At 36.5% G+C, this 25,335-nt stretch overlaps 1 protein-coding gene, 1 long non-coding RNA gene and 1 other non-coding gene across 3 annotated transcripts in view; 1 reads left to right on the plus strand and 2 right to left on the minus strand.

Annotated features, from left to right (window-relative positions):
* LOC115298276 overlaps positions 1-9,596 on the plus strand; it is an 86,034-nt gene extending 76,438 nt beyond the window's left edge. Inside the window, exons 3-4 of the long non-coding RNA XR_003911693.1 lie at positions 4,420-4,487; positions 9,455-9,596. This is a non-coding gene — a long non-coding RNA (uncharacterized LOC115298276). The remainder of the gene's footprint in view (positions 1-4,419; positions 4,488-9,454) is intronic.
* LOC115300492 lies at positions 163-269 on the minus strand. The gene has a single exon (XR_003912665.1). It is a non-coding gene; the product is annotated as a U6 spliceosomal RNA (small nuclear RNA).
* The window catches only part of CLCA4 (chloride channel accessory 4), a 24,944-nt gene continuing 8,614 nt past the window's right edge, over positions 9,006-25,335 (minus strand). The window contains exons 5-14 of the mRNA XM_029946839.1: positions 24,206-24,383; positions 23,656-23,874; positions 21,202-21,429; positions 18,928-19,105; positions 17,506-17,612; positions 14,356-14,571; positions 13,498-13,765; positions 11,558-11,728; positions 10,160-10,393; positions 9,006-9,760 (exon numbers count right to left, since the gene is read on the minus strand). Coding sequence (XP_029802699.1) covers positions 9,318-9,760; positions 10,160-10,393; positions 11,558-11,728; positions 13,498-13,765; positions 14,356-14,571; positions 17,506-17,612; positions 18,928-19,105; positions 21,202-21,429; positions 23,656-23,874; positions 24,206-24,383 — 2,242 coding nt within the window. The 3' untranslated portion in view covers positions 9,006-9,317. The remainder of the gene's footprint in view (positions 9,761-10,159; positions 10,394-11,557; positions 11,729-13,497; positions 13,766-14,355; positions 14,572-17,505; positions 17,613-18,927; positions 19,106-21,201; positions 21,430-23,655; positions 23,875-24,205; positions 24,384-25,335) is intronic.

The raw sequence follows: 25,335 nt of genomic DNA on the forward strand, positions 1-25,335 counted from the left end.
TTATAATGTTTAGATAAGTTCCTTCTATTCCGACTTTCTCAAGGGTTTTTATTAAGAAAGGGTGCTGTATTTTTCAAATGCTTTTTCTGCATCTATCGATAGGATCATATGGTTTTTATCTTTTCTTTTGTTAATGTGATGTATCGTACTGATGTATTTGCAAAAAATATGGAACACTTCATGAATTTGCATGTCATCCTTGCGCAGGGGCCATGCCAATCTTCTCTGTATCATTCCAATTTTAGTATATGTGCTGCCGAAGCGAGCACTTGGATAGGGATTGCATTGAATATGTAGATTGCTTTGGAAGTAACTTCAGCTTCTGCTTAAACTTGTATAACATTTAAGTGGGCTCTGACATAATCTTTTAATTGCAACCCAAGAAAGTTCTTCACAAGATATTTAAGTCATACATTTCAGAATTTAAGAAGCCTCTTTTTAAGTAAATATGTTCTCATTGAAGCCCATTTTCTCTCCCTTTTAAAATGTAAAATGTAATGATCATAGACATTAAAAACTTCATCTTTTATTTTGCTGGATAGAATCCTGTGTCTATATTTGTTATTCTATAAATAAAGCTAGATTTTTAAAGACAAATTTAAAAAGCAATAATACTATTTATATCACATTTTCTCTTTTCTTGGCCCTAGAAAATATTTTAATAGTTTAACTCCCTGAAATTGCACATACTTCCTTTTCACAGACCTATGCTCTAAAGCCTTCTTCATTTTTTATTTATCCTACCAGTTAGCTTCCTTTACCTATGTTTACTGAGACCTCAGTTCTTTTTCTTCCATAGTCCTCTATTAGATCTTATTTTTCAGTGGAATTCCGTTCTGGAAGCTATGGTCACAAATTGTTTGTATTGTCCTTTGGATGAGCTTGATTTAGAGGAATGAAAATGACACGTTTTGAAACCAGAATGCTTTCTAACACATATTTGTTTTTCTATTTTCCACATGAAAATTTGAAAGGTAAAATTTGATTATAGAATGTATTTCTTATATGTGCAAACAAAGCATTTCTATTTATATAGATAAGATCTAAACCAGTCTCCGGAATTAATGTCAGATGCAGAGCAGAATTTGAAAATGACGCTGTTCCATTTTAAAAATGTTAATGAATTAGTTATTAAGAGAGTGTGAATCAAAACCACAAGATTCTACTAACCCATTAAAACCTCTCAATAAAATTGAAAATTTTATTAAATAAATACAAATTATCAAAATAGAATCAGTCATAGGAAACTCAAAGAGACCAAGGATTAACTTTTGTTCAACTAATAAACAAGGAAAAGATAACTATACTTGTAAAAGTAAGTTAGTGACATATATTTTTGTCACACTGACAAAAATTTTAAAAGGAGAATCTATTTTTGGTGTATGTTTAGAAGTCAAATAACTGCCTTGATAAAAAAAAGTTGCTAATACTGTCATGTAAATAAATTGCCAGTGTCAATTTAAAAACTCTGAAAAAAGTTTTTGTCTCTGAAAATGCTCTCTTAGTAATTCTTCCTGACAAACTAAAGATATAAATTAAGATTTTATTCTAAGAATGTTCTAAAAGAGTGAAAAATAGGGATGCCTGGGTGGCTTAGTTGGTAAGTATCTGACTTTGGCTCATGTCATAATCTCATGGTTCATGGGCTTGAGCCCTGTGTCAGGCTCTGTGCTGACAACTCAGTGCCTAGAACCTACTTCAGATTCTGTCACTCTCTCTCTGACCCTGCTCATACTCTGTCTCTCTCTCTCTTAAAAATAAACTTAAAAAAATAAAAAAATACAAAAGACTTAAAAATAAGAAAATGTTCTAGATTCCTTGCATAAATTTTATTATATATATATGATCATTTAAAATCAATTTATGATTCAATATGTTAATACAGTGTTGAATTTTAAAAGCTAGTATTATATTGCAATGGGATCAGCAAAATACATCTATACAGGTCTATGGGTGAATCTCACACAGATATTTCAATAAAAGAAGTCATAAAAATATATAATATTATTCTACTTAAAGTGCATAAGTCAACTATACTTTAATTATAAAAACTATATAAACCGATTAAAACAATTTATGTTGTTAGAAGTCAAGATAATGTTTACCTTTTTGGGAAATAATACTTGTAGGGAACAGAAAGGGGGTATCTGGGATGTTGGTAATGGTCTTGATATTGATTTTGGTTACATGGATATGTGTATATAAATTCATCCTTTAAATAACAAAAGCCAAGGTTTGCTTATACTAAGCTCTAGAGAAGAGTGGGGAAAAAGATATAGACAAGATATCATGTAACATAAATATTTATAATAATCCTCCTTGGCCTGATTTTGTGTCCTCATATAAGAGAAGATACGTAAAATAACCAGCTCATTCTTCCCTTATCTCTTCATTCATTTAATGAAACTAAATTTTGAGAATTTATTATGCACCAGGTCCAGTTGTAGTTCATGATGTGAACAAAACCAACAGGTCACTGCTCTTATGGAACTTTTAGTAACAGTACACACTGTAACATTCCATTGAACATTAAAATATATAATCTAGTGTTAAAAGCTATACAGAGAATTTTATAATGAAAGATGATGGTGACTATGTTGCTACTTAAGACTAAGTTGAGAGAGAAGGCCTAATCCTAAGAGATATTTAAACAGAGATGTGAAAAGGAGTCAGCAATGAAAAATTGGGTTTTCGAAGGAAAAAAATGACTTCTGGGTTTGAATCCAGGCAGCTGGGTGGATCAGTGTTAACTGTGAATATAGAAGTAATAGGAAGAGCAATAGGCTGACACAGCAGGGTAGGGAAGGGCTGCATTTCTCAAGTGTGAAATAAGTTTTTGGCTGCTTTTGAATGAGTCTGGCCTTGATATCTTTAAAGTGGATTTGAAGGATTGAAGTCCTGAAAAAGTTAAACAGCTTACAGAAGGGATTAGGATTAGAGAATTAGGTAGAAGTAAATTTATATAACATTTGAATCAACCTGAATAAATAGAGACTGAAAGCTAGTTGGGAGATTACCTAAGAGGAAATGTGAAACCAAAATGTGTTTTTGAAGTAGCAATGAGGATAGAGTTCAAGATACTTTTTCCTTATTAATTGGGTGACTCAACATTCCTATCTAAAGGTATAATATTGTCTTTCTGTGGTTTAGGCCTATTCTGTAAGGTTGTTAGTGTTTCTTTTTGTGGTTCCTTCTGTTAGCTCTGAGATTGATTTATTGCAACTGGTACCTGAAGAAGACAAATTCTATGCCTTCATTTGTTAAGCATGGTAATAGTCACTGGGGATATAATGGTGATAAGATTGTCTCCTGTCCTCAAGAATCTCACCTTCTGGAGGGAAATAGGGACAAGTAAATTGACAATTAAAACACAGAGGGTTGAGGCACCTGGGTGACTAAGTTGGTTAAGCCTGCAATGCTTGATTTTGGCTCAGGTCATGCATGATCTCACAGTTGTGAGATCAGCCCTGTATTGGGCTCCTCCCTGAACTTAGAGCCTGCTTGAGATTTTCTCTTTTCCTCTCTCTCTCTCTCTGTCCCTTCCCTGGTCTTGTGCTCACTCACTCTCTCTCAAAATAAAAAAATAAACATTAAAAAAACCTCATGGGCAGTTAAGTGTTACCCCAAGGACAAGAATGAAGTAATGTGAGGGAACTGAACCCAATCAGAAGTGGGAGTGGAGAAGTTAGGGACTGCCTCTAGGGGAGTGACAGCAAGTCAAGACTAGAAGTATGAGCCTGAGTTATCCATGTGACTGCAGGATGTGGCAGTGGAGTGGGGACTTTCCAGGAGAATGAAAAGCACTTCACAGCCTGAAAATGAGAGATCCTGCAATGTATTGAGATAGAGTGGATGGAACGGAGTATATACAATGTGAGGTGTGAGACTGGAGATAGCAGTGGTAAGCTGGAAGTGAAGCATGAAATGCATTCAGTCATATCATGGGGCTTGAACTTCACAACAAGTGCAAAGGAGAGTGAGAGGATCAGATTTGTACTTTAGAAGGACTCTGGCCACAGGCTGAAGAATGGTTGGAAACAGGGCCCCACTGCTAGCATGTATATCTTGTGTGAATTACAAAACAACTTGTGTGAATTAGCAAAATGTGCTCCCTCAACCTTGATTCTGAGAGCTGAGTTTTGACTGTATTTTGCCCTTGTTTTCCTTCCTATCAACATGACTAGATGCTTTGGGCAGGATACAATGGAAAAGGATTATGTAGGAATCCAGGTGAGAGATGTTGGGGGTGGGAACTAAGGATAGAGACAGGTGGAAGGCTTTTTGAGATCTTCAGAATTGACAGGATTTGATGACTGATTGGATGTGAAGGATAAGAAAAAGGAAGGGGAAAGTTTGTATTTTTACGTGCATTTGAATATTCAACACTTAATGCTTACCTCTTTTATTCTTTCTCCCCAGGACCGAGTCCTGTTCTCCAGAGAGCTCTCAGGCAGCTAAAGAAGGATTTCTGTCAGATATGTAAACAGGTAAATGCATTTACTATATGAAGAGTAGAGATTAGGATACAAAAGAAGGAATGGCCCATTCTTCCTGAGAGTTGGGAAGGCAGCCAGGAGAGTCGCTAGGAGTGGAATTTAAAAAAAGAGGGCATATGGTCATAAGGCACACAAGGGAAACTGAAGATCGATTAGAAGTGGAGAAGGATGAGGGGTGCGTTGTGCTCTTGGCAAAGACCCAGGGATGTAAAACAGTGTGGACTTTTGGGAAAACTTAAAAGTCCTTGACTAATTGAAGCTGTGAGATCAATGGGTATAGTTCAATAAGAGATAGTGAATGGTGAGGATTTTATTTGTGATGGGCTTGATGAATCTCAGTACTTAATTATGCTTCAGGCCACTTTGAAGACATGTAATTATTTATATCTTGTGATTTACTTAATGTTTGGCTTTCCTGCTAGGCTGTAGCCTCCATGAGGACTGAGAGTGTCTTTTTCATACACCACTTTTCCACAGCACCTCACTGTAGAATGATGGCAAATAGTAGGAGCATAATAAACTGACTGTTGGACAGGGGGCTCTCAGTTTTCAGACCTCTGAGTTTGGGATACAGCAGTACAAACCTTCTTAACATAAAACTGCCATGCACCTGGGTGGCTCAGTCAGTTAAGCAATTTACTTTGGCTCAGGCCATGATCTCAGGATTCATGAGTTTGAGCCCCATGTTGGACTCTGTGTTGACAGGTCAGAGCCTGTGTTTCCTTCTCTCTGCCTCCCCCCATTCATGCTCTCTCTCTATGTCTCTCAAAAATAAATAGAGGTTAAAAAACAAACCAAAAAAGCTGCCATAAATTGAGCACTAACTATGTGCAGGAATGGGGCTGATTACCTCTCAGTTTCTAATGGGATTAACACAACACTTGGAGGTGGGTACTAGGATCTGATTTTTAAAAAAGACAAAACTAAGGCTTATCCATAGTTCAATTCCATACCAAAGTCTATCTCTAAAGACTTAAAAATTAAGAAAATTTTATATTAGTTTATATATATGCAACTTAAAATATCAAATAGTTTTATAGTACTTATAAAACATAGCAGTTCCTTTTTCTATAAATCAAATGTCTCTTAACCACACATTACTTCTTCCAATTTCTCCTCCTTCTATATGTTCTATTTCACAGTCAAGTTTCTTGAAAGCATTGTGTTTACGTACGTTCTATTTATTTACAATCCATTTTTCCTTTACCATAAATTGCTCTTATTAAGGTCATTTGTAACTTTGTATTGTATGTTTAATGGCTACCTCTGAACCTCCATGTTCTGTATTCAATGCCATGACTGTGGAGTGAGTAATCAGCCCGGTGACAGAAGCTCTAGCCTCCTGCTTGTTGTCTTTTAAAACCATTTATTTTAAAATGTAATCCATTTTATTCACATATTTATAATTATATTATAGTTATTTATATATTATTTACAAGTGATTTATTTGTTAATTTATTATTTATTTGTTATTAATCTGGGGAGGTTCCATGAACCTCCATGTAAGGAAATTCCCTGCTATTCAACAACTGTTATTGTTGCATTCTTCCATGTCTGGTGTGGTCTTTCTCAGGCAACGTGGAAGAACTCAACTACATTTCCCAGAAACGATGATTTTGGGTTGGTTAGTCAAAAGAGACATTCGCTTGAAATTTGGAAGTCTTCTATAACAGCCTCCTTCACAGTCTTATTCCATTTCTTGGTTTTGCTAAGTTTCCAACATCTAACACCAAAACCCAACTCTAGGGCCTCAGGGAGGCTTGGTGCTAACTTTTTTTTGATCCTCCAACTCCTTTCTTCATTTCTTTACTTACTCAGCTTAAATTGTTTAATAAACTCCCTGCTTTGGAATATTCGTAGTGATCCTGTTTCCCTGATGGAGCTCTAATACCATTATTGTTTCAGTTATCTATTACTGTGGACAAACTAACCCAAAGCATAGTGGCTTTTTAAAATTTTTCTTATTTTCATGAATCTCTGGGTCGACTGGGATAAGCTAGGTGGCTCTTCTGCTGGTCTTACTTGAAGTTTGGTGACTGACTATGAATTGAATCATCTAGAGGCTTGCTAATTTAGTTCTATGACTGAATCATTTGAAAACTTAGTGGCTTAAAACAATAGCCATTTTATTTTCTCCATATCTTTTGGTTGACGGGGTTTAAATGGGAGTTTCCTTTCTTGGTCATGCTTAGACCAAGGTAAGTGCAAATGGAATCACCTTAAAGCTTGACTGGGAAGTAGAGATTCTGGCCTCTTTCTTCTCCGTACACTGTCAGAACCTCTTCAGTGGTTTCTCCATCACCATAGTTGGATTTTGTATATGGAAGTTCAGGAGTCTCCAAGAACAAAAATTGGAAACTTTGTTCATTTCTGCTATATTCTATTAGTTAAAGCAAGTCATTGACATAGCCAAGATTCAATGTAGGAGGTGACTACACGGACCATGTTGTGGTGTAATAATAATAATAATAATAATAATAATAATAATAACAATAATGATAGTTGTGGATTTTTAGAACTCCTTTTGGAGACTAGCTACATACTTTTCTATTTGGCCTCCAGTAGGCTTGGCTCACTTCACTGTTACTTTGAGCTGTGCTCTTCCTAGACCCATTTTATGCTATGCTGGTGTCATAGTGCATGTTCATCAGGCACTATGTTCGGGTTCCATATTTATGCATGTTCTATTAGAACACTCTGTCCTGAATCACCAGCTGCTACAAGTAGCATGAATAGGAGCATCAGAGGGTACTTCTCTCCATCCTGGTTGAGCAGCTATGATTGTGAATGTATACCATCACTCGGTATAACAACTTGGATAGACCCTGGCCTACAGGCGTTTGGCTTGTGATACTGCTCACTGCCTGCCTCTAGGGGCAGCAGCCAGGTGGATGACTGCTGTTGTGAGCTTTTTTCTATTGACAAATCCTGCAGTCATTTGATGCTCTAAGGTTGGTACAGGGGTTGTCCTCCTCCACCTAGGGCTGCCCTTTTTCCTTTACTGGCACAATTTAGATTAATTTTCTATAGCTGGATTCCCTGTCGGAGGTGATGGCCTCGAGGTTCCTTTTCAAACCCTGGTATTATTTTTTGTGTGTGATTAACTAGATCAACTATTAGATTATAAATGATGCCATATGGCCATAACAGAAAGCCCGTGCAGAGATTTTATATCGTATATGCTATCACTGGCTTATTCTAGACTACAGCCAGGGTTGGCTTCATGGGCATAAGATCTGTGCATTTGCACAAAGAACAGGTCTGGTTCAATGCTTTGGTATTGCTATTATGAAATTCTTATTAATTTTTGAATAGGGCTCCTCAATCTCTCTTTTTCACTAGGCCTTGTAAATTACATAACCTGTACTGATTATAACAATGGTAACCATTCAGTTATTTTTCTGATTCTTACTAATGCACAATTAGCCATTGAGATAGATTTGGAAATAAAACTAAACTAGGATCTGACCTGGAAGGTGAGAGCTCACTACCGAGAACTATCTGAGCGTAGTTACTGTATTTTTTTTTTTTTTTGAGAGACAGAGACAGAGTGCGAATGGGGGAGGGACAGAGAGACATAGAATCTGAAGGAGAATCCAGGCCTCGAGCCATCAGCACAGAGCCTGATGTGGCGCTTGAACTCACAAGCTGTGAGATCATGACCTGAGCCCAACCGACTGAGCCACCCAGGCGCCCTGCATAGTTACTGTACTGGAGCATCAGAGAGGGCAATAACTAGGTTGGTGGGCTTTGCCTATAGAGTGATGAGGTCGGTAGAAAGGACATAGGGAATGTCTGTCTATCATGTATTAGTTCTGTTGCCAACATAGAATTTCAGGCTTTTATTACCCTCTTGGTAAAAGGCCATGTGTCATATTTACTCCTTACATTTTCTCCATAAAGCATGTAACTATGGCTTACCATTGTGCTGAAAGCACTTCTATTCAAGAGAATAGGTATTTTATGTCCCATTTTGTTTGCATCATTAGGGTCTCTGGCAGCCTGGCATGGCCTACCATGTGACCTGCTCTTCGCAACCTACATTCTCTCTTTCACTGATTTGATTTAATTGATTTCATTTATTACTATGGTTGTGAATTTTAGGCTGTAATTTTGAGTAATAATTAAAATATTATGGTTTAAAATTTGAGTTTTCTTTCTTTATCTGAAAGCAAGAGCAATAGATAGTAGTTTCAGTAATTCTTTCCTATAATAAAAGCAAATTACATGGCAGGTAGGCATGGCTTTTTAAATGAAAAGGGAGATGACATATCATATATGTATGTGTGTATATATATATATGTAATTATATTGAACTGAAATTAGGAAAAACTGATTTGACAGATGGTAACTAAGGTTTTTGCTATTATCTTCTGTGTCTGTGACTGTTTTCATGTTGTATATAGTAATATAAAAGTGGAGACTTTAGATGAATGTAATAGCATCAATTTATACTTAAAAGTACCAAGACCGAATTCATTTTTTCTCAAATATTGTTTATTTGCTCTTACATTTGTATTTTGACTACTGAAACAGATAATTTTCACTTCTTGATGGAATTTGAAATATCATTCTAGAAAACTTTGTATCAAATAATCAATGTGAAAAAAGATCTTTATTCCTCATTTTTAATGAAAAATAATGAGTAACTAAAAACTTTAAGCTTTAATATTGACCTATAATTTTTCAATACCCCTGAATATTTATATTCAATCCAAGTATCCCTTCTAGAACTCTTAAAATTATTTGTTATGAATTCATGGTCACACAGGATGAATTTAAAAATTCAGAAATATTCTTAAGTTTTGTTGTTGATGTTTTTTAAAATCCTGTTCTAGGTCTTCTTGAATTTTTTTTCTTTTTTAAGATACAAATGGTCACACCTATAATAATACTAATGATTACCACAGATCCAATCACTGACAACACCAAAATAAAAATGTTAACTCTGTTATTAGGCTGATTTTCATCAGGACTAGGATCTGGAGGATTTTCATCAGGACCAGGTTCTGCTTGAGGAATAAACAGAGCTACTTGTGCAATATTGGATAGTTTTGATGTCAGATTGCTTTTATCCACACTTTGAATCGCAATAAAGATGTGAGTTGCATTTTCTTCTGAGATATTTTCTTGTTTAAATGCAAAGGTTTCTTTGGAGTTGGCTTCGTTTGGTAACAGATCAGTAGTGTTTACTTGGAAAGCATTGTCAAAATTGTCTCTTAGATCCAGAATACTTCCACTTATTCTTATGATATACCTTTGAACTAAGAAAAAAAAATTACATGTCGTTTAGAAACAAGAGCATATCATGTTAAATTCCTTTTTATCTATTCTCCTCAAAAATGTTTAGTTATGCAAAGCTTATACTTATAGCCAAAGCCTTACTAGTTTTTCTATGAAAGCTTAATTCTCACATATATATGTGTGTGTGTGTGTGTGTGTGTGTGTGTGTGTGTATGTGCTAAATACTATTTTCTTTGTTTGAAAAGTGGGACCAGGTTAAAATGTGTCATGTTTGATTGATTTGAAAATATCAGGTTATAAAATTAATACTTCACTGAATAATCAATTAAAAATTGTTTTCCTCCCACCCACCCTTATACCCTTGTTTTTGCAAAGAGCACCTTTCACTTAATCAGCATTACATATCACTTCATCCTTACCTTTTCCAACATCAAAATTATCTCCTGGTGCTGTCCATGTTAAGTTGATCTCATCTCCGTTAAGTGTGGCCTCAAGATCTGTGATTTGACTTGGTGGGTACAGATCAGGCAAGGGAAGTTTCGAAATATTTGAAACTACAAATGCACCTCCAGATGCTGTTCTGGTGAAGCTCTCCAAGGTCGTTTGAGCATCCTCATCCATTTCAACTCTTGGTGGATTCCCTTCAATTTTCCCTGCATTAAAATTTGCTGTATTTAATGGGCAGATCTCTACTAGTATTTTTAGAACTCAATGAACTGAATTCCTCATCCTACATCTCCCTGCCCCTCCTTTTCATACATATACACAGTCACATTTTACTAAGTTTGGCGACAAAGTCATAGGCATCCAGTTGATGGCAGAACTTGTTCATTAGCATTCCTGACCATGATCTTGTTGGATGGAATTGGATAACATATCGCTTGGAATTAAGGCTGCACTGAATGGAAATAATGTTGTATAACTCAATATGTGCCCTTAAACGAAAAGAACTGCTCTATTTCTCAAATTATCTTCAAGCTAGGAATAAACCTGGGTAAATTTTTACTATTTCCCTTTCAATCGCTTGAGCCAGGTTTTTTTCTTGCTCTCTGCTACAAGTGCTAAGGAATAATAGTTTAAATTATATTCCAGCTGCCAACAGAGAACACCTAAAAGTCACAAGGTAAGGGATGGCCTGAAGGCAAGCTGACAAAGAATGCATTAAGCCTTATCATTGCCTTATCTACACGGTTTCCCTTTTGACAACAAAAACATTAAAAATAAATGTTTAGCGGCGCCTGGGTGGCTCAGTCGGTTAAGCATCCGACTTCCGCTCAGGTCATGATCTCACGGTCCGTGGGTTCGTGCCCCACGTCAGGCTCTGTGCTGACAGCTCAGAGCCTGGAGCCTGCTTCCGATTGTCTCTCTCTATGCCCTTCCCCCGCTCACTTTCTGTCTCTCTCTGTCAAAATAAAAACATAAAGACATTTAAAAAAAATAAATGTTTACTCATTTAGGTGTTTTTATTTGTGAACTGAATCCGGTATCTCTAAACTGAAGAATAAATTCTGCCACTAGCTTGTGCTTAGGTACATAACACATTGGCCTGTTTTCTTTATCTGAGTTAGAAATTTGACGTATTGTTGTTGATATCGGTAAGGTGCTCCAAACTAATATAATAATGACTGACATTTATTGAGTGCTTATTAGATGCCAGGCACTGTACAAAGTATAGCACAATTTGGAGGCAAACACAGTATGACTGAGAACTTCATTTTAGAAATGGGAAAAGCTGTACTTTGAGTTGTAAAGTGTTGGAAGCCTTAATCGTGTTAACTCACAATTATTCAAACCAGATATCAGATATCATTACTCACCATCCACTACCCATCCTGGTATATGTGCGGCTCTGTTCAGTGGATGCCTTAAGTTTTGTGTGGTCACACTTGCTCCTCTATGAGCCCGTACTTTTAAGCTGTATCTGCCATTTTCTGAATAAGCTATAAAATATCTGGAGTACACCCCATCATTCTTGAAAATATCAGCACCTTGTTATAGAAATGAAGGAATAAAATATTATTGTGACTAAAAAGAAGGATGTATGCATTTTCAGGCCAAGCATATGGACCTTATAAGCATATCCTTTCAATTAGGCTCTCTATTTTGTGGTTGATCTACTGGGGAATACTTCTTGAATTGATATATGTTTGAGTCATTATATGTATATGTAATAAATACCTTTATTAACCTCTATGCAGATTATTTCAGTACTTTTGTTACCATGTTTTAACCAAATGGTTTTCTTGTGGTTCTTTCTTTACCTAAACACATAATTATATCATCTCCTGTTCAAATCAAAAGGATTCTTACTAAAAAAAACAGTATCTTTGCATAATGATTTAAATCTCACTATAGTTACCTAAAATTTACTTTATTTTGCCTTCTCTTCAACCACTCTTTTTTTTTTTTTTGGTATCCTCACCTCTTGTTCTATGATCCATTAACTATCTGGTCTGACAGTAGAAAACCCCATGTATTATTAGAATAAACATTTGGGGGAACTCAGGAATATTGTATCATAAGTTTACATCTTGATATCACCAGTACTAGAGTTATTCATTAAATTATAGACACATATCTCAGGGGGTTTAACACTCTAAGGTAGAGGTTCTTGAACTGAAGTATTTGGATGAGCACCATGTGCATGTCTCTTGATCATATTAGGAATGCAAATTACTTAGACCTTCTGTGGAAGGGCATAACATTCTGTGTTATAAAAAACCCCTCAGGTGACTCCTTTGCATGCTAAAGTTTGAGAAACCCTGCTCCAATTCATTGTTTATCACCAATTCCTTATTAGGTAAAGACATTACAAATTAGCTAAGTAGACTTCTGGCAAAACCTTTATATATGAAACAAGATGCAGGTTAACTTTTAATGTAGCATGGGAAGGTTTGGAAAAAGAGGAGAAGCCAGGAAATAATTGAGGAAAATATTATCATATCAGATGAAGGCACTGAGGTGTACCAAAGAACAATTTTACCTTATAAATTATCACAGGGCAAACTCTAGTGAATTATATATTGACTGACATTGTAAGACACTGATAGAAAATCCTAACAACTCAGAAGGTTATCAATATGGTAATTTCCTTGCTCCCTGCCCTTTCAGAAGAAGAATCAGTTTCCCGAACAACCCAGAGTCTGGGGAAAAGGTACTGTTCACCCATGTAGACCACAGCATGGCCAACTCTGTATCTTGTTTCCTGCCATTCAAACCTGGCATCTGATGCTCTAGTGATATCTCTTGTCTGTTTTGACTGGTCTCCTTGTTCTCGGACCTCAGTTCCCAAGACTGTATGTTGCACTTTTATCCAGCTGTTGGGAATTATTCTTGCCTGTTCCTCTTTCTCTGCCAGGGGCTCAAGTTCTACCATTTAATCCCATCTGGCTGCTTAGCTTCATTCACTCTGGCTAGACTTTCTTGATGGTGTGCACCTAAGAAACTTGTTCAGAATTTTGATGCTGTTCTCAACCTCCTGAATGAGACCTTCTTGATGAGTAACAGACATCAGTTGTACAGATGGCAAATAAAAATGACAGTAAATAACATTTATTGAGTGCTTACTATGTGCAGGACACTTGCTAAGTACTTTGTATGTTTTATGTGGATAGAATTTCCTGCAGGTCGTGCTGTTTATCCACAATCTGTATCAGTTCTTCTGGAGTCTGTCCTACTGCCACACACTATTACAGGGACCCATAACATATCCCAAGTTATAAAATTACAGGCTTATTCATAAAAACCTGTGAGTTACCTGCCCCGTTATCCAAAAGTTCCAAAACTTCTGTTTTTCCATTACTTGATTCAATGAAAGCAGTCACATTGGCTCCAAGAACTGGTACATGCCCTTGTAGAACTTCTGCATAAACAATCATTGGGCTGGGAAAACTGTTTGTGTCTTTATTCATTTTAGCATTCACTGTGATTGGAGGCACAGAAGAATTTGCTGCCTGAGAATTTACTGTCATAGTTAATGTTTCTGGGTTTGATTTGGATTGAAGACTGTAGGTCCAAACACCCACCTAAAAGTTCAATGGAAATATATTAAATATCAAAGATCAAGCTCTTCTGTGTTCTCACTGTCCAAGTCTTAAATACATTTTATAAATATGTTACAGAATGAACAGGGGTTGACAGTTCTGAGGGTAAAAGGATGAGAATTGAGGCAGTTTAGATAGGGCATCCTGGCTATTGTCATGCACGGTGTCCAAACTTTGGGAAATGTCAGCTAGGAAAATAAGTTTGGGAAAGTTTGCTTTGGTCTTGGCCTCATTCTTTGAACTCAAAGTCCACAGACTCTAAGATCTGGTAGTGCTAATCAGGAGCGACTGAAGAGCTATATACACACCGAATTGCACATGTTCTCCCTACATTGCTTCTTCAAAGTTGTTCTTAGCCTACCTCATTTTCCTCTTCTTTTTCTCCTAATGCATATGTTCTTCCTTTTTCCTGCCTTCATAATTTTTGGGACCACACAGGCATAGAAAGTATATTCTATTTTATTGTAATTTTGAAAATGATATAAGTATTGACACCTGTAGTTATGATAGTAAACAATGTATTTTCAGCTACAAAACAAATTTGCAAGGAAGTCTAAAAGCTGATTGCTTACCTTTGCAGTTCCTGGAATACTGAGATAGGCCATTTTGGAAACTGTGTCCACTGTGAAATTTCTCATTGGTGTTCCACTGGGGTCCCAGAGAGAAATAATGGGAGACTGTCTGGCCCATGTGATGAGAAAGAAAGTGTCCTTCCCCACAGTGCTATCAATTATCACAGTGCCGTTCATCCAGGGATTATTGTTGAGTGTTAATCCTTTACTTTCAAGCTGTTTAAATATATTTTAAAAATTAATGGCTGGAGAAGAGAGTAATTTTTTCTGTTGCATTTGTGATGTAGTTTTTAGTTTCTAGCCTGAGAACAAGCTTATACAGGCATACTACTTTAGGCTTGTGATCTCTCTGAAAGCTGATTAGGATGTGACAGTTGTGAGTCAGAAAGTGTAGAAATACAGAGTCTAAGGAAAGGACAGGGTATAATAAAAGCACTAAAGCGGGAGAATGGGATTTATAGTTGGAGATATGGCCCTGTTATTTTTTTTCCCAATTGTCTTGGCAAACACCCACCCAAGTCTTTAGAATTAAAGGGTGCTGCAACCTCAGAGAATTAGCTGTAGGATATGCATGTGTCCATCTTCATGATGACCTAAAAAATACTTACTGGTTGTGGCCAGAGTATTTGAGTAGAGACACAGTAAAAGGGGGCTTCAACAGAGAAAAGCAGGACTAGCAAACTATGAGAGAAGCAAACAGGGATATTTTCCTGATGTGAAATCTTGAAATAATTTTCACACATGATAGAGTGAGTAGCACTGGACAGTAAACAGTCCAGCAGGAGTAGAAGGAGGGCAAACTGTCTATGAAAATTGGAATCCTGAGCAGAGATGTGAAAGATAGGACCTTTCTCTGAGAGGAGCTTCAAAGAAAGTTTTTCAAGTCTTTGTGGATAGCTCTCAGTCAAGGGAGGCTAAGTTTTTCCACAAATCAAGAAAGTGCTTTCTACAAATGTGTCATTTCAGAAATGATGGGAAGTCTCATTTCTATTCTAAACCAGTCTTTTAAACCAGAAATCCTTTCACATCAGTGCTGATAGAGGGGAGTGAATTCTACCACTGCAACATCATTGCAATGACAAAAATCTATGTTCTGTGTTAAGTGGACATGTTTTTGAGTGGACCATGTATTATTATTATTAAGTTAAATCTTAATGTGAGAGACTTTCAGAAAAGTCTAAGTAAACTAGAAAGCTTTGACTACATAGTAGTTCTAGGGGAAAATAACTGAGTAAAGAATGAGATGCAGCGTTTTCTCTATATTCTAACTGCCACTATCCAAATCCAAGTTCTCATCCACTCTGATTATTGCAACATACTCTAACTGTTCTAACTCTTCTCTCTCAAGACAAATCAAGGTTAACCTTTCAAAAATTTATTTTCTTTTTGTTATTTCTCTACTTAAAAATCTACAGGCATTTTGAGTGAGGGGTACACAACTTTCTGCCCCTTTCACATCATTTAGAAAACTATTATTGAAACTTTAAGCATATCCTGCATGCAACTGTCTCTTTTCTGGATGATTTCCCATATTCTACCTTTATGTTTTAAAATTAATTTGGAACATTCCACTTTACTATCCCACCAGCTCCTCAAAATCTAAGGTTAAAACAGAGCAGAAAATAGTGTCCTCAAAATCAGTTCTCCCTCTTTCCGGGTCACTTTTGTCATACAGATAGAAATATTCAGTCGTACAGGCAGAAACCTTCAGAAATGTATGTTATTTTCCATCAGTTTATTCTCCATACACTGCCAAGCTAGATCTCAGATCAATTTTGTTGTAATTTTTTTTAATGTTTATTATTTTTGAGAGAGAGACACAGAGAGGGGCAGGGAGGAAGAGAGTAGGAGCAGGAGAGGAGCAGAGAGAGAGAGGGAGACACAGAATTGGAAGCAGGCTCCAGGCTCTGAGCTGTCAGCGCAGAGCCCGATGTGGAGCTTGAACTCACAGACCGGGAGATCATGACCTGAGCCAAAGTTGTGCGCTCAACCGACTGAACCACCCAGGAGCCCCTCAGATCGATTTTTAAACTGTTTTCATGGCAAAGCTGCAAACTGAACCTCCAAACCAATCAGCTCATATTATCTTAACTTTGAATCCTATACTTTCTTGCTCTTCATTGTTGGAGAGTAGAGGAAAATAGGTTTGTCTAGGTGATCAAGGCAAGTTGTAATGTGGGCGGTGACATTGTACGCACTTGGTGGGAATGGATATTGATAGAAACAGAATTTTGTAAAAAATATTTTGAAGGAAACAGGCTGTGCTGACGTTTTACATGGGTCATGAATCAAGAATGAATAAGAAAGTTGTCAGAACTGTTAAATCTAACTATAGAAAATGGTGGTACCGGGGCTCCTGGGTGGCTCAGTCGGTTAAGCGGCGACTTCAGCTCAGGCCATGATCTCATGGTTTGTGGGTTCCAGCCCGGCCTTGGGCTCTGTGCTGACAGCTCAGAGCCTGGAGCCTGTTTCTGATTCTGTGTCTCCCTCTCTCTCAGACCCTCCCCTGCTCACACTCTGTGGATTCTCTCTCTCAAAAATAAATAAACATTAAAAAATTAAAAAAAAAATGGTGGTACTATTGAAACACAAATGAGAAAAGAAGTGGCATTCAGAAAAGAGATGAATAAAATAAAAAGCCAGTGAAAAAAGTGGTTGAAGAGGTAAGATAAGCCCTATATTTGTAGATATGCAATGGTTATTCGCTTTTTTATTTTTGATAAATTATTTCCAACATGCATTGCTTCCATTTCCACACTAGTTTCTTGAGTGCATTCATCTAATTCAAACCTATTTCACAGCAGTGAAGGGTGGGGGAAATCATAGAAGCAGGAGATTTTTTAAATGCATTTATAGCAAAATGCATGCTACATTATTGGACAAAATCTATTTTGGCAGAAAACAGTATTCAGTTTTGATGTTATCCCTTAACCAAGCTCTATGGGAAAAGAAAAAGAAAAGTGTATCTGCTACTTCACTACTGAATTTGGTCATATCAGAAGAATAACTTCTATTTCATACTGAGATTTTAATTTTAATCAAAAATTTACTTTGAGAAAAATATAGGACTCAAAACTTTCAACAGCTGAATTATTTCTCTCAGTTATGGCTGACTGTAAACACCAGAATCTGAGGGGTGGAATCTCTGACCTGAAGAGGCTGTTGGGAAAGATCGGTGTTTCCTGATGCAAGGGCCCCAAAAGCGTCAATGAGGCCGTTGTTCTGGGCTTCATCTGAGGCAAAAAAATGGCTTCCTCCTAAAAGGTAAATACATCAAGTAGGTTTCTTTTTAGAAAATACATACTTATCCAATTTTAGTGGTTAATAAAATAATAGAATAAACCAAATCATACTTTCAGCATATATTATTAAAATAGAACAAAATCAGGTATGTGTAAAGATTAACAATGAAATGTTAATTTAAAACTGCCATAACTGAAAACGTAAGCAGCCTTTATACCTCACTGATGGATATATTCCTGGCTGGAATGCATGAAATAATAATAGAATATGAAAGATGTTACAAAGCTATGTATTAAAATTCATAGACCTCATAGCCCTTTAGGGTAATTATTCACTTTTATTTAAGGTATAGTTATAATAATTCTGACTTTCAGATTTTTCAACCAAAGTAGGTCAGAATCAATTTAGAAAGCTTAAAGAACTGTTATATTGAGGTATCTGACAAAAACTGGGAGTCGAGAGATAGAAAAATGGTAAGCAATAGAGAAAAGTTCAAAAAAGGCACTACTTTAGAGGAACACTTGGGACAGAAATTAATTTTACAATGGCCATGAAAGTACTTGGAAGTAATGGGAATTTGTGCAACTAAGCATTAAAAAGCAAGAATATATTTGGTAGCATTAGAATTCAACCCAATACAGTAATTGGTATTGATAATGTTATAGATTTTGTTTATTCTGTTACATTTAAGAAGGCTCTGAAACATGTGGTCTATTTTCATTATATGTCTCTGTATCTAAGATAGCATCTACCCTGTAGTTCATCTAGACATTTTGTTGTTATTTAGCTTTATTCAGCCTGAGCCTCTGTTAATCCCATCTGCTCCCCAACACCTCGCCAAAGTCTATCCTCTGATTTCATGGATTTCCCAGTGTCTCTCCATGTGCCTTACACTGTCATCCCAACATGACTTTTTTGCTCATGACCTAATTATCTTTTTTCATCCCTTCTTTCTCCAGAAAAGGTAAACACCTTGTTCATGGCCCAGCTCAGAAGTCCCCTCATCTCTCATGCCTTCTTTCTCTGACTCTGTACTATCCTGGAAGAATTAATGGCTTCCTCTGCTCACATACTATGTTATTTCTATATATTTCTCCTGTCATGGAAGGATGTTTTCTGATTAAGCTATCTTATTAGTAGTTTTATTTGTCTCTTCAGCCAGCTGGACTGTGAGCACCTTGAGAACAGATATCAGGTCTGGTTTGACTCTGATTCCAAGGTCCTGGCATAGCACCTGCAGGACAAGAGCTTGAGAGAAATTGTTCAGTTGTTAGCCTTTACATTTATGCATTGCTGTCAAAGGACAATAATATATAGGTCGTATTTCACCTGTTACAGTGCTCATCTCTATGACTGCTTTATCAGCAGATGGTCCCAAAGCAATCAAATGAATGACAGCCCCACTCTGTTTCACTTCATCAATACAATTCTTTGCAGAGTTATCCTCCCCATCAGTCAGCAGGACAATTTCAGATCCATCTATTTGGGGGTATGTTTCTGTAACTACCTGGAGATATAATGACAGTATAATTACTAGTGTTCCTAGATTAAAAGATTTATGGGATATTAGAAAAAATGTGCAGAGAAAATAAACAAAAGTGTGCAGAAGAGATAGCTTCTCTTGTAAAATTGGAATCTGTAATCAACAACTTTTAGGCGAACATAAGTAAGATTTTATTTTCTGTCTATGCCTCAGGGAATGCTTGTTTAAGTAAAGTTATGTGGGTGCAGGGCTGTGGAAAATTCTACTTGGGTTAAATGACAGTGCCATCTCAGTCTGAGGACTCAGGTCAACCAGACATCAAAAATATAATTGCAGAATGTGGCATTAAATATTTCTCTACTTTCTCTGACTGGTCTGCCTTCTAACAAACCATTAGTGTATAAAGTCTCTTGCATATATAGCTAGATACATCAAGACTCTACCTCAACATTTTAGAGAAGTTTATGATTTTAAATCAGGGAACCTGTAGTATACTTATAAAGAAAAGATATATAAAGTTCTAAGCAGGTCAAGGTTAGGAGTCTTGTTGTGTAACTTTTATTTTACCTCTAATAGTAAAGAGCACGAAACTAAGAGTATTGGTGGTGCTTAGAGAATACCTAGTTTATATTTATTGAAATTGAATTCTATTTGTGCCTTGAACCCATTTCTTATAAAGCCAAACAGTTTGAAACTCAGCGTTCTGAATCTAGATGCATATATAGAGAATAAAAAGAATTTATCCCTGGATAGCAACTATATTTTATCTTCTCTGACAGCTTTAATTTGTAGTGGATTCTTGGTACACCATTTTGAGAAATTGAGTCCAAGCCAAAAAGAAACAAATGACTGATTATCAGTGGCATTCATGAACTTGGAGTGGAGGTTTGTGTAGATTTGTAGAAGAGGGTTTAGAATTTGGATATTCCTAATAAAGCTGGTGTCAGGGAACACAGTGACCAGCTCATTTCAATTTTTGCATATTTTTAGGCAAATAATGGTTTATATATATCTTAATATATGTGAAATATGCTTTAACATATATTAAAATCACATTAAAAAATAGGAAATGCTCTAATACATTTATTGCATTTATACAACATTCTCATCCCATTTCCCCTACATGTTTGAGTGAAATATATAATATTTATGGTGAGTCTTATTTTTATCTAAATGTATATGACCACTGTCATTATTATGACATTTGCAAAATATATATGTTTGCTACATATAAAGGATATTGTTCTACATACATAAATGTAGTATGTCATTTAACCTTCATAATAGTCCTGTAAAGTAGGCATTCTTGTTTTCCTATATTTCCTATAGATGGGGCACTGGGCATCCAAAGAGACTGAAAATTTTTCCCAAGATCACTTAGTTAGGAAGTAGTAGAGTCAGTACTCTGATGTTACTTCCTGACCCTAACTATAACTAACAGCCACTGCTGTCTACCTATTTAATAAACATTGGTTTTCCCCAACTCAATGTCACAGAAACTGAAAGGAAGATTGACCCAAAGTGGAATCAGACCATATGACTTGCTTCACTGTATTAAAAATTGATGAGTTTTGCTGCCAAAGCACACTTACTCATTTAATATTTATTGAGTACTGACTACTATATGATGTAACAAGACAAAGTCTCTGACCTCATTGGGCATATACCCTAGTGGTATTTTAATAGTCATTTATTCATCCATTAGTTTATTCATGTATTTACTTACCTGTTAAAAATCATGAAATGAAATTTTTTCTATGGGCTTAGTTCATCTTGCGCTTCTTAGGATTAGTAATGTTAAAATTAGGCAGCAAGTATATGTGGTGGCATTTGTCATAAAAATGTCCCAATCATAAAAAAAAAAGAAACAGGCAAGGAGGATGAAGAGGTGCAAACTTGCAGTTATAAAATAAATAAGTGATGGAAATATAATGTACAGCATGGGGAATATAGCTACCGATATTGTAATAACTTTGTATGGTGACAGGTAGTAACTAGACTTATCTTGGGGATCATTTCATAATGCATAAAAGTATCTGTGAAACTAATAGGGTATTGAATGTCAATTATACTTTAATTTTGTAAAACTGAACAAACTACATTTACAATATGGTTTTCACCTGAAATGCTGATTTAATTCCGGCACAGATGGAAGTTCCTCCATTAGCTGCTGTAGGTAAGCTCTCCAAGAGCTTATTTCTTTCTTTGCTGCTTATTATTTGGATTAGCTTACTTTTAACATTGGCAGCACTATCAAAGTGCACCATCCCCACCCAGGATCCATTTTCAATGGTCTGCAGCAGGAAATGTTTTGCTGCTTGGTTCATTCGATTTAGACGATTGAAACCCTGCATTAAAAAAAAAAAATCAAGACAACAACAAAGGGATTTTCAACTGGATAATAATCACACAAAATGAGTGAGTAAAATTTGTCACTGAGTTTTTATTAATAGTAATTGGTATTATTTAAAGAAGGCTATTTTCTTTCAATTGATAAAATTGAAAAATATAGTTATGTGTATTATGGAATGTGTATATGGTATAATAAGGAACATAGGCTTTAGAGCTGATTCTTGACTGCTAAATACCCAAATTAGAGGTGGAAGGTAGGGTGGGGTTGGATTGCAATTGTGAGGTGATGATTCACCTTTTAGAGACTGCCTAATTCCTCCTGAGTCCCTCTCTTCCAGTTGTATCACGGTGAAACCACCCCTCAGATCCCACATCATCAAACCAGACTATCATGGACTCCATCCAGAGACTGAAATCTCCCTGTCCACTTGGGAACATCCCAAAAGAAGAAACTCAAGCTGCAGCTATGTTCTGAGAGGTCCAGTTCCTACCTCCCCCATTTCCTCTTCTGTTCGTAACCTCTCCCCACCACTTCCCCACCAACGAATTAATTGGAATTGGTTCTTTGACAACTCATTAAAACTCACATCCCTCTTTCTAGGTGAATGCTCAGGATGTAAGCCTCTTCGTACATTTGTCGGTACTTCCCCCCCACCCCCACATCCAAATTTCCCTCTGAACTCCCTAGAACCAACCCACAGTGAAAGACTCCTCTTACATTTCCATCTTTGAGAGGTCTCTCTCTACCACTTTGTTTTACCTTTATTTTTTTTAATTTTTAATGTTTTATTTATTTTTGAGAGAGAGAGAGAGAGAGAGAGAGAGAGAGATAGCATGAGCAGGGGAGGCTCAGAGAGAGAGAGGGAGACACAGAATCTGAAACAGGCTCTAGGCTCTGAGCTAGCTGTCAGCACAGAGCCCGATGTAGGGCTCAAACCCACCAACTGCGAGATCATGACCTGAACCTAAGTCAGACACTTAACTGACTGAGCCACCCAGGTGCCCCTGTTTTACCTTTAAACTTAGCTTTACCAGCATCTTGTCCAAAGGATGCCACTCATCTTTTCCCAATAAGGAACTTCATCTCTTCTCAGTAACACTTCCTAGAACACTTCGAAGTATAGGTGTCTAGCATTCTGATGTCCATTCTGAGACCCTGCTATTGTGGATTATTTCATTCAACTGTATCATCTTCTGTGCTTTTCAGTAACCACTCAACTTCCCAATTTTTGAAGACAGTCTTCTTGATCTTCAGCATGTTCTGTTCTGCCTCTAATGTGACATCCTTCTGGATGCCTTATCGCATTACGTCTGCTCATTTGTAGTTCATTTCAACAATTATTTACTAAGTGCTTAAATGTGAGAAGCCCTATTCTAGGCAAAAGGGATGGAAAGATGAGTAAGACACTGTTTTAAGTCCTAGAGACCCAGTCTAATGAGAGAGAAATGTGTACTTTCAATATAATATATAGTAATAGAGGTTTGCACAGGTCATTGTGGGAGGCCAGAAGAAGGACCATTAGTCCAGCCTAAAAGCCCAGTCCAACACTCAACAATGAATTCCTCAAGGATATGAGTTTCTACTCCTAGACCCTGGCACAATGCCTTCCATTCACTGAATGATAGTAGAGGGAATAAATGGCTGAATCTGACTATATCTTTACACTTGATCTTAGCCAAACGGACGAGAAGCAATGACTATCTTTATTATGGTGATGCTTTTTGTCTGTGGCTTTAAGCATAAAGAGGTCATTTATAGATAATGCAAATAAGGTAAAGGCATGTTAACAGTTCTCCTGATTGATCTTTTTCCTTGACTTGGAATGGAGATCAGAGGCCCCAATCCACTCTCTCCTTATATCTGTTAAGATTTCCAGTAGATAACAGAGACAAGGTTAGAAAGCATGGCCGTATTAACCATCTACTAAAAGGACTGATCTTCTATCTAAGGCTTTACTAAAGGATCTAAAAGTACTCCTCAATAAACTCTCCATTTTCTGGGGTTGGATCTTGAATTAGATCTTTTTAACTCCATTGCCACACTTCTTTCATTACAATATTCACTGTCCCTATTGAGATCATGATCATAGGAGGTGACAGTACTTATGCCACCATGCAATTTAGAACAAGCAGGTACTGTTGATTCTTATAATTGTTGATTCTTAGCAATTCAATCACTTTCATGTCCTTACATCCAGGAACAAATGGGCTCACAGACTTACACTCATGCTTCCAGATTTATCAAGAACTAGGCACACAATTCTTTCTCTGATCTTCAGCAATGAGAAGACAGGTGGAGGGGGTGGTGCTTCCATAGATGTTGTGTTTTTAAAGTCCTCAGAATTGCTGATCACCTCCCATGTACTTCTGGAATTGCACATTTTGTTTTGTAGGCTTGGAGCTTCTCGGTTATGGTTTTGTTTATTACAGAATTCAACAACCTAAAAGGTTAATAAAATGAAAAAAAGCTTTCTACATACAATGTATTTAAAAATTCAACTACAAATCTGAAAAATAAAAAATGTTCTTGGCAAACATGTTTATTTAATGAAATAAGATTTACTGAGGAGTCTTGTAATAGCAATACGGATTTTGAATAATTGTAACAATAAGTAACACTAGTTGAGTGCTTACTATGTGCCAGTTAATGTTTAAAGAACTCTATATTAATACATCTAATCTCTCAGGAAACCTGCACAGATATTTTGTAAACTTGATAATGTGTCCTTTGACTATAAGTATATACTCTGAACTCACAATTGACATACTTACAGAATTAATACCTTGCATAAACATTATGGATGCCTTTTCAGTTTGATCTTTATCAGGGAAGAATTGACAATCTTTTTCATACAGTTTTGTTTTAGAATCAATTCTGCATCCTCTAGTTGTACAACTGTTCCCTTGACACTTATAAACTCTATTTAAACCAGTAATACCTGTGGAACATCTGAAAATATATAATAGTTAGTCTTCGAGGCAACTCAACAATCAAAATTTTTAAAAATCTTAAGTAGTCTTTCTAGCAAGGTTTTCTTTATTCTTATTTTTGTACCACACACATCTTGTTTTTGACAGCAACATTTAAGTGTTCCTATCAGAGCAGTTACCTGTATTTCAAGAAACTGCAGAAAGAAATTTTAAGTGGGATGTCTAGTATACGTAATGGCTGAGTTCCCTGTTGGGACTAAATTTGCTGCTATCTATTAACCCTAATAGCTGGAGACTCCTCTTTTCCACATCTCTCTCCTGGTGACCTTGTGATGATAAAGGCACTGCAGGCATCTGGACAAGGCAACTTGTGACAACACTTACTCTTGGTACCACCTTAGCTTGAAGTTCTTTGTAGAATTCTTTTCAAAGAAGATACCTCCAAAAGAATGGGCATAGCTACAGATGTTTTGGTTTTTCAAGGGAGCATTTTTATCTAAAGCAAAATGTGGCTTGAAGGAAAGACTGAGATACTGGCAAGAACAGTAGTATTTACTGGTGGGGGCATTTTAGACATGGGTTTTATTGCATGGAATTGGCCACAGGTAGCAATGATTACAGAAAATAGACTGGAATGTGAATGTATCCCATCTTTTCAATGTGTTTCCATTTCAAATTTAAGAAGCAATTACTAGATTTCATTCAGTCATTTAGAGAATCTCCTAAATATGTATATGCCTCTTACTGCCCCCAAACTCCGTGAACATAATGGTATCTATATTAACAACCATGATGAACATTCTGTAGCAGAGACTAGACATTTAGGGGGAATGTGGTATAAACAAATTTAATCAATGTAACACTCCTTAAATATGTGTGCTGTCAACAATAGCCAAAACATGGAAAGAGCCTAAATGTCCATCACCTGATGAGTGGATCAAGAAGATGTGGTGTATATATATATATATATA

The sequence above is a fragment of the Suricata suricatta genome, chromosome 8 (assembly GCF_006229205.1).
Source record: "Suricata suricatta isolate VVHF042 chromosome 8, meerkat_22Aug2017_6uvM2_HiC, whole genome shotgun sequence".
Classification (NCBI taxonomy): domain Eukaryota; kingdom Metazoa; phylum Chordata; class Mammalia; order Carnivora; family Herpestidae; genus Suricata; species Suricata suricatta.